Source organism: Ananas comosus, linkage group 24, assembly GCF_001540865.1.
Source record: "Ananas comosus cultivar F153 linkage group 24, ASM154086v1, whole genome shotgun sequence".
Taxonomy (NCBI): domain Eukaryota; kingdom Viridiplantae; phylum Streptophyta; class Magnoliopsida; order Poales; family Bromeliaceae; genus Ananas; species Ananas comosus.
In genome coordinates, this window is record NC_033644.1 from 602,313 (window position 1) to 615,846 (window position 13,534).

Genomic DNA, 13,534 nt, shown 5'->3' on the forward strand with positions numbered 1-13,534 from the left:
TTACTTTCACTTGTTATTGTTGCTTGCCCTCGTGCAGTCATATATATTGAAATATTATTCTGAGAATTATTTATTTCTTTATACATGTACTCGCTGTTGTTGAGCCTTGGGCGGACTCGCTGTTGTTGAGCCTTGGGCGGACAGGGAAGGTGCTGTCCGTTTGGTGTCTGTGTACGGACCCGGATCGACCAAATTAGCGATAGCGGGACGTAACTGATAAAGTGATACGTAGGCATCCATGTGAATAGCATAGGATTATTCTTTTTCTACATTTAAAATTTCTATGAAATTAATTGTGTAATAAACATAGTTTTCTTTGAATTCTTAATTTATATAAAAATGTTTAATTCATAGCTTAGCTCTCAAGAAGAGGGGGCATACCAAAATATTTAGCAATATTTAGAAGGTCCAATTACCAAAATTAAAATGTTAGAAATCAATTTGTAAAGCTGCTAAAGTTTAAGGATATCACCCTGTTTTCCAAATGTGGTTGGCTAAAATGCAAAAAACTTTTCTATAAATATTCGCTTATTTTATTTTTTTCTTAACTTTAAAAAACCTATATTATACCCTCTTAAACTTTTAGAAATATATTTGAGAGATTACGACATTTTAAAGAGTGAAATAATCAAATTACTCATACTTAATTACTTATTCTGTAAAAAAATAATAATTTTTTAATATATTTTTATTACTTTTTAAAAATATTTTGATATAAAATATAAGAAAATGAACAGAATAGCGATGAACATTCTGACACAGAAATCTAAATGTACCGATTCAAAATTTTAAAAAGATAAAATATAAATTGTTGAGAGTCGAAAAAGTAAAAAAGTGAGTTAATTAATTAGAAGGTTTTTTTATTTTGAAAAATGAAGAATAAATTGGAAACAACTGAATAGCAGTCCGGAACAAAATAATAAAAATTTGCCCCAAAGTTTTAAAAGTGAGAACACCTAATAATATATTTCCAACAATAAAGCAAAAAATAAAAATAGATAATAAGCATACAATAGAGTAAATATATATAGCAAGAACTATCAGTGTTCTACATGGTAATAATCAAATATGTGTGTGTGTGTGTGTGTGTGTGTGTGTGTGCATGGTAGTGCATGTGCATGCATATATATATACAAGAGGCAATGTATAACAACGTATCTAAGAATTTCAAAAAAGAAATGGTGATGGACGGGGGGAACTACCGAATTAGGGGTCTCAGAAATGCTATGTATGATCACAAAATTACAAACAACAATCAAATCTGTAGCTCTGTAGCTCTCATCATACGGTTTTCGACGATTTTAATGGCGCATGGATAAATGTAACCTCGCTACTCATCTCGCCCACGAGACGGAGTCGATCTCGTCCCTCGCAGACTTGTACAACTCGAGCCGCTTCGCGCACTGCTGCCTCCGCTCCATCAGAGCCGGGTCCTCGTCCAGCATTCGCCCAAGCTGATCCGTCTGAAAGAAAGAAGGACCAGCAAAAGAAAGAGAAATCCATTTTAACTACCAAGGGGGAAAAAAAAAATTTGCTTGTGTTCGCAGAGAAAAGTTTTAACTTTTTAGGTTTTCGATGGACATCTTTGCGAGTTATTCGCTTTCCGTGAATTGTCGTTAGTTTTAGTTGGCCGATTATCAAAACAAGTTAAAATGATTCAATCTTGGTCCCTAAAGCTTGACCAGCATTTCAATTTCGTCGTCGAAGTTTCAATTGCAATCGTTTAGTCCCTGAAGTTCGTTCCATGTTACTACTAACATCCGAAAATGTTTCGCCGCAGAAGCATAGGTAGGTTTTCCTCTATTGAAACTTAAGGGGAATGTTTAGAGACGAGCTTTCGGGTTAAAACGAAGCCTGCAGAATGAAATTGAAATGGAAGGTCATTGCCTGTCGCAGTAGAAACATACCTCTTTCTTCCCGACTCGTGTGTAGAAATGGTCGAGCAGGGACCGCTTGGCCTCTCGGACTTGGCAGTAAACCACCGCTTTCGGAATCGTGTTTTTGAGCGTTTCCGATACCATGGCTACGTAGGAGGACACGTTGGAGGCAATTCTCCTGTAATGCCCCTCGCTGTACCGGTCAATTGTGGTGGAGGCTGCGGCAGCGGCAGCGGCCGCGGTCCCGCCCTTGACTTCGACCTCCTGCGGAAGCTTCCGGAAGAACTCGACGGTCAGGTAGGATGCCTCCATGTCGACGAGGCGGACCGCGGTCTTGCGGCTGTCCTCGCGGAACCGCTCCAGCGCCTCGTAGGCAGCAGCCGCAATCTCTGCTTGGAGAGTAGGGAACCTTTTAAGCTCCTATTTATTATTAAAAGGAAAAAAAAAAAGTGTCAGTTTGTGAACAAATATGAAAAAAATATAATAATATTAAACAAACATATGATGGCATCTAACTGAGAGAAAAAGAGATCAAACTAACTAACCTGAGTCTCTCCTACAGATTTGCGTACCAATTCCTTTAGAACATAATGCACCTGAAACACAGTGATTTTAAGAGTTTGAAACTCTAATATTTACTTGAGAATATACATTCATACATGGTACGCACACCTATCACTGAATTATGGTGAAATCATAAATCGGCCTGAAAATTTGGCCGATGCTTTTAAAGGAAAATGTTATCAATATATCTTAAATAAATTGATATCATCCGTGTATGAGAACTTTGTCAAATAGATAAACAAAGATCATCCCTTTGTACAAACTAAAACTTTGCTACTACAACTCTATCCATACCAGAGTTTCCGTTGTTTTTATATTCTTCTTCCAGAACTAATTTCTCTACATTCATACACTTCGATTTCAACCCAGTAGGAAGAAAACTCACTTACCGCATCCACCGATGCTTCGGCGGGGCCTCTGAAATAGCTCAGAGCGACCTCTATTAGCCGCCGATAGCCTTGCTCTGGAGCAATTAAGTGAGGCTGATACCCATCTGCTTCAGAGACCACCTTCTTCACATTCTGGAGAGAGAGATATCGGTCGAATGGGAGCTTCTTTAGAGCTGCAGGGAGCTGATTATCGAACACTCCATATATTCGATCACCGCCCGGCCGCCTGTGGTTACCCAATTCAAGTAAAAGATAATAAACAAGTTAAAATCGAAGGACCCATCATAAGCTAGAGAGCATAAAACCATACATCTTCTGTAACAAAGATATGGTTTGTGTCAGACTGTAGCTCAACATGTTGATTTAAACAATTAGTTTATCACAACAACATCCAAATATCACGTGTGCCAACACGCAGTAATTATGTAGGTCTATCGTAACAACGACAAAAATCCCAACGGGAATAAACGTTAAGACATAATTGTCATGGCATTACTGTGTGTACACTTATTAGTATCAGGAAAGAGAGAACTGCGAAGATTTCTGAATCATTAAGAAATTAGCTTCTTACCCTCCATCTAGATGCTCCTTAAAAATCCGGTCGAACGCACGGCAGAGTTCCAAAATAGTGTACAGTTGGGCCTAGAGGTACATATAGCATTCAGCAACCTAAATTTGGTGAATAAAAAAGGAAAGAGTTTTGAAATTCCTGAAAAAAGGAAGACAAAAGTGCAGATATAAATTCCTCACCCCTGCATCAACTGCCACTGGTCTACCAAGATTATCCATCTCCGACTCAAGTTCATCAATGGTCTTATTGATCAACGATGTGATACTTGGGATGCGCGCCTTAATGACGGTCTCTAGATGCTGAAACAATATCATTGCGATATGGTCATTGTATCTCCACCAAACTCATCAAGAAAATATCATTAAATAGTACAGAGCCCTTAAATCTACAAAATCATCTATTTATGCATATGCTGTTACAAAACTGAGTTTTCATGCATTAAAACTTAAAGTGCAGTTTACTATGGGGGGAAAAAACCCCTTCTCTAAGGCGGTGTTTGGTTAGTCGTAAAACCAACCCGAAAATTTTTTTTCCATTGAAAAATAAAAATCTGGTGTTTGTTTGTCTGTAAAAAACTTTTTTCGGAAAAGCTTTTTTACGGATTGTGTGTAAAGTTGAGTTTTCGTTTTCCGCCCAAATCGAGCGGAAAACGAAAACTGCGCGGCCTTGGGCACGCCGCGCAGCGGAAGAAATTCACGCGGTGCACGAGGTCGGTCCACCTCGTGGACCGCGTGAGGAGAGGTCCATGATGATGGACCTCTCTCTCTCCGACTACATATATATATATATATATNTAATATTAATATATATGTAATATGATAATTATTATATATTAATAATATATAATATATAAAATAAATATATATGTATATATATATATATAATAAATTTTTATTTATAATTTTTTTTTTCTTTCTTTTACTTTTACGTTCAACCAAACAACCTTCACCGAAAATTATTTTTCTTTTCCTACGAACCAAACACTAACAACGTAAAAGTTTTTTTCTACCGAAAATTTTTTTCCACCGAAATTTTTTTTTTTCCACAGTTTTACGTGGAACCAAACACACCCTAAGCAATCCAATGGGGGCAGTTAGTTTTGCATTTGCATTTTAAAAAATATTTTTACCAGGGGGAAATTTTTATACGGGAAAATGTATGTATGTTGGAAAGTAAGCTTTGAAGAGTATAGATAATTTTGCAGTGGTACACATGTCAATATCTCACTATAAATTACCTGTGAAAGAAGCTTAGCAAGATATTCAGAACCCATTCTACTGGCAAGGTGTGAGTAGTCAGGACTGGAAGAAAAATACTCTCTTTCTTTTCGCCGGGCAAGAATCATGTCAACATTCCTGTTTATATCTGCTTGTGAACGGTTAACAACTCCTACCCAAGGTTGTTGCAACCGATAAGATCTACCTTCAAGAACCTTCAGTACACAACACATTACATAGAAAAGACAGTTTAGACAGGTAATAGTGAAGATGGTTATTAACTGTCATTTTAATATACCAGGAATAAAACAGGAAAATAAACAAGATGCAGATCTTCTAATTAGCACGGTCGGACATATATATTGGATTTAACTGAGAAAAGCTCTGAAGATGGAAAAATGTTTCTGAGCCTTACATCAAGAGCATTTGTTCCCTTATCCATCAGATCCAGCTTGGTCAGCACCCCAAATGTTCTTTCACCTAAACACAATTCAAGAAGAGGTTTATCGGTAAAGAACAATAGTAAATAACCATCCCACTTGACAGAAATTAGTGACACCTTGCATAATAATATATAAATCACCAAAAACAGCAGCAGCGCCAAAACTACTACAAAAAACACATAGTTAATTGCAACAAGAGTTTTGAGCTAACAACACTATTGCTGCTGCTGATGTGGTCATCGAAATTTTTGTATCATCATCTTCAATACAATTTTTTGAATTGATTAGGCAGTCAAAATTACATGTACATACTGGATGTCTAATACCTGTCGGATCAACTTCTTTAGACAACTTAATTGCATCAGAAGTCGCAATGTCTTGATTAGCTGGTGATATTGCCAGTATTATGCAATTAGGCTGCAAAAGGAAACAGAGTAATTGTGTTAATAATCATATTAACAGAATCTTGGAACCTACATACATGAGAAATGCATACACTCAAGCATAAAATCATCAGATGAAAGATCATTTTGCATAGGTACTAGAAATTTGAAAAGAAGCGAGATAAAAAATAAGTATCATTTGTGAGATTGAGCATGGTGTAGTTTATGTTTCATGTGCACCAATGAATATGATATGAAGATTTGAAGTAAACATAAGTCCATAAAAGCAGATGATAGATTGGCAACCCAATTCAATCTCAGAATACACTTATTGCAACCAACATAGGTAAAAATTCCTCATGGATCTCACTTAATACCTTTTCAACATATGACCGCACCATATTTTCAATATCTTCGACAATACTATCTGGTTGCCCCTCTGAAAATGAACCATTTAAAAGAATAATTAGTATCAAGATTCTCATTACTGATCAAAGGGTCATGTTAACAAAATAAAAAAGTGAAAAATAAAACAATCAGGAAATAACACATACCTACAGCAACCTTTGTAAGTCCAGGCAGATCAATCAATGTTAAATTCACAACTGTGAAGCAAACCAAAGCAACAGACAGTATCAAGGGACATCAGATTTTGAAGAAGGTGTGAAAACTGATCACAAAAATATGATATCAAAATAGCAAATGAAGAGCGGATATGGTGGGCCTGGTGTGCTAAAGAAGAAGGCAAAAGAAAATTACAAGGAATAATATGCATCGCCGGACCAAAAAACTTTTGGACTAATATGCTACGCCTTAAGCATGTCATATTTACCAAATCATAGTAAATACTTCGGAAGAAGTAGCAAAAAGAACAGAGGGACTATAAAACATAGCATACAACAGCATTCCTCTCTTTCTTAGCATCCTTCCTACCATGCTTCCTAACATCCCTCTAAAACATGGACCAACGAAGGAATAATTGATTGAAACAAGAAGATATCTCTGTAGATAATAAAGCCACTCAGGTAGCAGAATGCCATCAAGGATACAAACCCCATAGAATACATTTTTCTATGCCTCTTTTCGTATTGTATTATTCTGTTATTATAACATTATTGTGACTAAGACTCTCTCATGTAAAAAAATTTCTTAATTTCTTAAAAAAGAGAGAATTTTTGGGATGGAATTAGACATCAACCTGTCAAATAATAATAATTGACAATTGCTATCAGCAAAATTCAAAAGCAGAGCCCTGTTTACAGACCAGTCCTTTCACAAAAATCTTAAAAGCAAATCTAATAAGCCACTATGTTATAGTAGCTGATGCAAAAATGCCAAACATTCTCAAAATCAGACTAGAAAGAGCAGGTATGACGGTAAATACCATGCGGCGAGTAAATGCTGAGATGAATCGGCATAGGGGATATCTGCTTGGATTTCCCAGTCAATCTATCAGTTTCATCCTGAATTTCCCTTCGAACAAGAGCTGCATGATAGGACCAAAAAGATGAGATCATCATTCAAAATGATAAATATGATGACGGCATGTAACATATAATTTTCCTATAGAATCCCAATGTCACAAACAGGCACAAAATGTGTTACCATCAATACCATACTAAATGACTGCAAACATGTGTGCTATGTGGTGTCTCTAATAGAATTTTTTAAAATATACATTTTGCACAGATTGCACCACCTGGGTGATTCAATAAACGTTCATTCCATTCCCATTCCAATTGGAAGCCAAACAAAGTCACAGAGTTGGTCATCCCCATGACAATTGGAACCCCTATGGAACCCATTTCCGATTCCAATTACAATCACAAGCCCTTAAAAGCCCAAGACAAGTTTAGAACTACTTGGTGGAGGCTTTCTTAAATTAAACGACAGATGAGTGCTAGTGAGATTCAAACTCGGGATTTCCTAATATCATATGGAAAAAAGCTGTTTTTCTCTAAAAGCTTAAGCCGACAAAGAAACTTGTCCTGATATTTTAGATATGCAAAAACTCTCAACAAAATCCAGCAAAATCTTACAGCATATGATTATGTTCTTCATATGCTTGGAAAAAATGATTTGCATGCTCTCTCTTTCTTTTCAGTTCTATTCTATTATAATTTTCCTTATTCTGCATGTTCACTCCGACAAGCGTCTTTCAAATTCCTCCCTTTTTATTTCATCTCGTATCAATCATCCTAAGAACATGTGAAATTCATCATTTTATCATAAAAGGAAAATCTCATATTTAAAGCATTTGAACAAGCCAGAGACTTCAACAAGGATAAAACAAATTGAAAACAGGCGCATATTATCAAAAACAAAACAGGGTTGCAGCAAGAACACAAAAGATACATCAATCAACCAGTCACAACTACTACAGCAAACAATTCATCAGAGCAGAGCATACCGAAGTCGGTAAACCTCCTTTTCGGCAGGTGCAGGAACTCGGCGTATTCCGGAGGTCCCTCCGTCTGGTGAAGCTGCAGCACCAGCGGCCGCCTCGTCACGATCCCTTCAACATCACCCAAAACCCTAACCCTCAATCCAATCCACTCAAAACCAATAGAGCACAAGAACAACGCATGATCAAAACCCTACATGAAACGAACCTGATCCACGGGGGAGGAAGTCCCTTCCGACGATGCTCTCCAGCACGGACGACTTCCCCGAGCTCTGCTCTCACGGATCAAAGCGAGTTGAAGAAGGGTTTAAGAAGACGAAGTAGAGGATCGGAGAAGACGATGAGTAGAGGGAGAGGGGAGAAAACCTAACCTGGCCCCCGACGACGGCGATGGACGGGAGCTCCTCCCAGAGCGAGGGCAAGGAGGCGGCGTCGGCCCCGCCGGAGTCGCCGAGCACCGTGCACGCCCTCTGGATCCGGTTCATGAGCCCGATCAAGCTCTCCATCGTCGCCATCTCTCTCCCCGAAACCCTAACCCTAACTCCAACCCTCGCCTTCGAAGGAACCGCGTAGACGAAGAAGAAGAAGAAGAAGAAGAAGAAGAAGAAGAGAGCGTTCAAACGATTCTGTGACGTTGCTTTCCCTGCTCTTCTTTTATTTTCCTACTAGAGGGTAAAATGCATGGATAGTCCCTCTACCATCTCAATATTTCAACCAAGTCCAAGAAATTTGTTCTTAACATTTAAGTCCCTGAAATGATCCCCTAATATGTCTATTTATATCCGTTATAGTGTTCTATCTATAATTTTTTCATATAATTTATATTATTTATAAAAATAGAAAATAAAAATTGAGATATGAAAATTATTTAATTACCGATTTATTACCTATCTATGCCTAATAATTATCTTATTTGATAAAAAATTCTTGCTTTTCTCATACAAATTTTTACATATTTAAAATAAAATTTTCGAAAATTTACATGTAGTTCCAATGTAGAGACTTCACGTTAAAATCCTACTTTTTAGTTTTCACACGCTCAGAGGACTAAAGCGTAATTATAAAAAGTTTCGCAAACAGACTATTCAATAAAAAATACAGGGACTGATTTCCAAATATAGAATAGTACAGGGACTATATCGTGGCATTTTACCGGTCCTCTATGCGACCGGTCTCTGTTTCAGGACGGTGCTAATACACCGCATAGTACTTTCCTATGCGGATCGCGTATCTACCGTTGGAACTCCGGCCGTGGGAGATCACCTCCGTCCGTTTCCCATTGTAGCGTAATGGGTTATGGCGGTGAGTAGGGCCCACCCGAGTTAAAAAACGTACCCAGAGAAATGTTGGTGGACTACAAAATAAAGGAACAAGTGTCGTGCTCGGATCACTTTTATCAGTCTACTCGCATAGATATATTATGCGAGTGCGTGTGATCTTTTGAGTAGATCTCGGCCGTTGCTGTGATTGTATTTGATTTTGTTTGGATGGTGGATATGTGGATTAAACGAACCTAATGGGTTAGCGGATCTGATCCGATTTGGATCCGATTAAGAGCTCGGGTGCGGATACTTAGATGAGAGGGGTCGGATTGATTGGTTGATAGAGCGCGTTGAGATGGATTAACGGGTCGGGTCAGTTCCATAGATGTATATATATTAATATATATATTTAACAAACTTGTATACAGAGTTTTCATTCGCATGAGATTTATTATTACAACACGATCCGACCCGACCCGAAATCGACCGGACCCGACCCATTTCTACCCCCACTAGAGCGATGTCGCATACAGAGATTTACGCGGACGTGTGGGGGTGAGTATGCAGAGGAGTTTGAATTATGCGGCGCGCTACGGTCGCATGGTGGCTTCCCATTCAACTTCTTCGAGAGGAACTTTAAATTCCATGATGACGTCATCGCCTAACTGCTTCATTTCGCGGGCCCGCTGCACCGGGTGCACCGGTCCACCGCATCATCCTCCGTAGACCGGACCAATCAAAATGCTCCTATCGACGTTTTCCCAATAGCTTCTCCTTGATACGAGAAATTATTGCCTGCACCATGACCATAAGTACATCTTATACACCGCCCCTGCAAAGCCCCATTGATGGAGAAAAAAGTTAAAATCTAATGTGTTGGATGTGCAATCACACACACACACACACACATTAGAAAATCATTTATTTATCACTCTTTTCCGATTCGCTCCGAATCAAGTGTTGGCTTAAAGAAGGTAACATCCTGCTTTATGACGAGAGGTTAAATTGAGCTGAATTACGTTCGAAATGGCAGAAAGTCAGATTAGCTGAGTTATGTTTGAAGCGGCGCAGTGCGAGTTGGGTTGAGTCACAATTGAAACTCGTGTACACTGTATCCTATACGATTTTAGTGAATTGGTTGTATCTTCTTAACGGTTCGAGCTTTTGGAATTAATGATTAATGCCAATAATCCAACAAGTGATATCAGTGTCAGTTGTGTGGGTTCAATTTCTACATTCTGCAACAACAATATAGATGTTCAAATTAGGCTCAGAAATGGTGGCTGAAATAGGCCAAATTTTTTACCCCGTGATCATAGGCCTAGAGACTAATAAGCTGAATATGGATGCGGTCTATGTGTCGAGTCAAGTAAAAGCTTGTGAACATTGCGAATAAGCTATTAAATGCTATGAGCGCGTCCTTCACTATTCGCACATGTTTCTAAAATAGTTAGTTAGCAATTATAAATAGGAATAAACAAAAGGAATAAAATCAATTTGTCCGAATAAAAAAATATAATAGGAGGTGGGGGACCCGCCCTGTCTCTAGATCCGCCCCGTTTACATTTTTAGAAAAACATCACAATTTTTAAGTATTGAATGGGGAAAAAATTACCTTTAAATTTTCCACACCAACAAAAAGTGAAAATTGTACTTTTTTCATATCAATTACTCATCCGAATCTTCTAGAAACGTCTAGTGGTTCTATATAGATTAATAAATTTTTTTAGTTGAATTGGATACATGACCCATTTTGGGCCTTCAAAATCTCTTGGATGATTTTGTTTGGATATAAATCTTGCACTTTATTGGTTCAAAAATTAATTTTATTTTACTATTTTATCATACTTTTTAATATTAAAAATTTTAAAAAAATTATTTTAATTTTTTAATTAAAATTATATAAAAAATATAAGAAATTAAAACTTGAGGATCAAAATACCACACATCTCAAAGTTTGAGAATCAAAAGTATAATTTAGATGTAAAATAATAATTTAGATAATCTCTTTTTTTTTTGTAAAATTTTAAGGTCCTCTATCTTTCGATAAACTCAAGATATGAAAAGTTTTAATTTTTTTCTAAAAATTTAAATTGTTTTCTCAACCATCATTCCACAGTCATGAAACTAACATTATTTCAATATACTTTTTTTTTTAAAATTGTCACTTATATTTAAATAAAATGAGAAAATTATCATTTGTAAATGCTAAAAGTATGAGATAAGTTGAATGATAGGAATGACCAAGGGACCGTTTAGTTAAATATAATTATAAATACAGTACAATTAAATGTGTATATAGTTATTAACTATATAATAATAAAATTAAAATCAAGTTAGTATCTTGTGATTTCATTTTTATTTTTTCGTCAGTTTTTTTGTTAATATTTCGTTAAATTATATACAAAAAAATTTCAAATACCTTATCTAGGTTTATCAAACACTCACTTTAGTATGTTTTAGTTTTAACTTTGTCACTGATTTAATAAAAAATATTAGTAAAATCGATAATAAAAGGATAAAAATAAAACGACGGGACACTAAATTGATACACTTTAAACCACATGATACTAAAATAAGAAAGTGCGAAACCACATGGGTAATATTTCAAATTTTTTCTAATTTTTAAAATAGCGCATAGCTCAGATAAATTTTATATATTATTTTACCAACTTTTTTTAAAAAAAAGAAAAAAATCACCTAACTATAGCCCGGTCAAAATGGCCCGTTCAACTCGGTCAACTAACCACCATTTACTACAAACCACAAATCACTCCTCTCTTTTTTCCTTTTTTTTTGGTTCTTAAAAAAAAAAAAAAAAAAAAAAAGCAAAAAAAAGGCCTCTCACTAACACTATAAATAGACCCACACACCCACCTTTGTTCCTTGCAACCAAAGCATTTACATAATAATTTTCCTTCCTAATCCTTTGTGTTTTCGTTTTCGACGCAAATCCAAGACCCAAAACACCCGAATTCGCGATGGCGGAGACGAAGATCGCAGTGGTTGCCCTCCTCCTCGTCGCGATGCTCGCTGTGTCGTCCGTGCCGGCCGTCAGCGCCTACAAGTGCTTCGAGGACTGCTACCAGCGCTGCTCCAACGGGAAGGAGAGCGTCGCGTGCGCCACCATGTGCTCGCAGGCCTGCATCGTGCCCAAGGGGATCCCGACCGGCCTCGGGGGATCCGTCGGGAACTGACGACGGCCGCCTCTCGAAACCCTAGCTCTGGAGCATGCACTCACTCGTCACGAAGTAAACAAAAACATGCCGACGAGCATTTTGCATATGGATGGTGTGATCGCGCGATGTGTAATTTCTTTTTTCTTTTTTCTATTTTCATGTAATGTGCTGTGATGGTTGCAATCGATGACGTGCGATTCGACGCGGTTCAATTGTTTAATTCTCTCATATTTTGCATGTGTTGAAAAAACTCGAGCAAGATAAACTCACAAACCGATAAACCGTAACACATATTATCTATTTAAATTGATATACAAGCGTACGAATACCGTTAATAAGAAAAATACAGAACGCAACCTAAAACTGAGGGGCGTTATGACCAACTCTGATGCCAATATTAACTATTAGATTGTACCCTAAATCTTTGGTTAATTTTTGAACAATGTGGACAGGAATAAAATATATAATGGAGAGACTAGTCAATTGCAGGAAAATTATGATAAATGAATTAACTCTAAATTTCTATTAAAGGATAAAGTTTTGAAACATTTATTATTCTAACTTTTAGCTTAATAATTTATCCTTTTATCCATGCCCTAGAACAGGGACCAATATTTCCCCTACATACAAGTTCTCTTGATCTTTATTAGGGTCTATTTGGTCTCGCTTCTGTGCTTCGTTTTGCCTGAAGCAGGGCCTAAAATTAGCGCAACAACTTCACACTAATGTGTGCAAATTTATGCTTTTGAACGAAGTAGCAAATTTTGTAGGTTCGGAGCGTTTGTTTCACCAAAAGAAACACATATGGATGTGTTTGTTTCACCGAAAAGTAGAGTAGAGTGAAATGATTTTCAGCTGTAAATGCTCACTTCTGTTGTTTATTTCATCATAACTTTATATTCGGTCGAAACTTAAACTCCTCAAAATGTAGTAATTGACTTTTGTTTTTACGTCATTTATTTTAAGCCAAATAAATAACAAAATTGAGAAAACTTTTAGTTCCACGGCTCACTAAAAGTCTACTTCAAAACCTACGTAGAGAATGGAGGAAGAAACACATAATGGGCGTGTTTGTATCACCGGAAGTGGAGCGGAGTGAAGTGGTTTTCGACTGTAAATGCCCATTTTTGCTGTTTATTTTATTATAACTTTAGCTTCGATCGAAACTCAAACTTTTCAAAATACCATAATTGACTTCTGAAAAAAATAATAAACAACTAGTCTATCTCTTACATTTTCAGCTTT

General features: G+C 36.9%; 1 protein-coding gene across 1 annotated transcript; it reads right to left on the minus strand.

Moving 5' to 3' along the window:
- Positions 1,003–8,463, minus strand: LOC109728714 (dynamin-related protein 1E-like). The gene is made up of 15 exons (XM_020259208.1): positions 8,220–8,463; positions 8,057–8,120; positions 7,855–7,959; positions 6,829–6,930; positions 5,999–6,049; positions 5,822–5,883; positions 5,388–5,478; positions 5,034–5,098; positions 4,639–4,833; positions 3,581–3,700; positions 3,402–3,472; positions 2,831–3,056; positions 2,423–2,473; positions 1,908–2,297; positions 1,003–1,463 (listed from the first exon to the last, which is right to left on the minus strand). Exons 1-15 carry the CDS (start codon positions 8,361–8,363, stop codon positions 1,335–1,337), a joined length of 1,866 nt encoding a protein of 621 aa, XP_020114797.1. The 5' UTR covers positions 8,364–8,463; the 3' UTR covers positions 1,003–1,334.